The sequence below is a fragment of the Tupaia chinensis genome, unplaced genomic scaffold (assembly GCF_000334495.1).
Source record: "Tupaia chinensis unplaced genomic scaffold, TupChi_1.0 Scaffold000422_1, whole genome shotgun sequence".
NCBI classification, from domain to species: domain Eukaryota; kingdom Metazoa; phylum Chordata; class Mammalia; order Scandentia; family Tupaiidae; genus Tupaia; species Tupaia belangeri.
This window is the reverse complement of record NW_006159927.1, coordinates 2165522-2165754: the sequence shown is the minus strand read 5'-3', so window position 1 is coordinate 2165754 and position 233 is coordinate 2165522. Positions and strand designations below refer to the sequence as shown.

At 63.5% G+C, this 233-nt stretch overlaps 1 protein-coding gene across 1 annotated transcript in view; it reads right to left on the bottom strand.

The window, feature by feature from the left end:
• ADCY7 (adenylate cyclase 7) overlaps positions 1-233 on the bottom strand; it is a 48644-nt gene that overhangs the window by 20305 nt on the left and 28106 nt on the right. The window contains exon 8 of the mRNA XM_006154796.3: positions 76-204. Within this exon, the coding sequence (XP_006154858.1) occupies positions 76-204 (129 nt within the window). The remainder of the gene's footprint in view (positions 1-75; positions 205-233) is intronic.

The following is a 233-nucleotide window of genomic DNA, read 5'->3' as shown; positions in this document are numbered from 1 at the left end:
CCCTACATGCCCCGGGAAGCAGGAAGGACCCACTGTGGGGACAGGCCGCAGCACCCTGGCCTGCCCTGCACCTACTTGATGGCCTCACACATGTCCAGTCCCATCTTCACACAGTTCCGGGCATGGGTGGGCAGGGACACAGGCAGGCCCGACACGCAGTAGTAGCAGTCGCCCAGGATCTTGATCCGCATGCACTCGTTGGCCCGCAGCATGAGCAAGAGGCACGGTCAGTG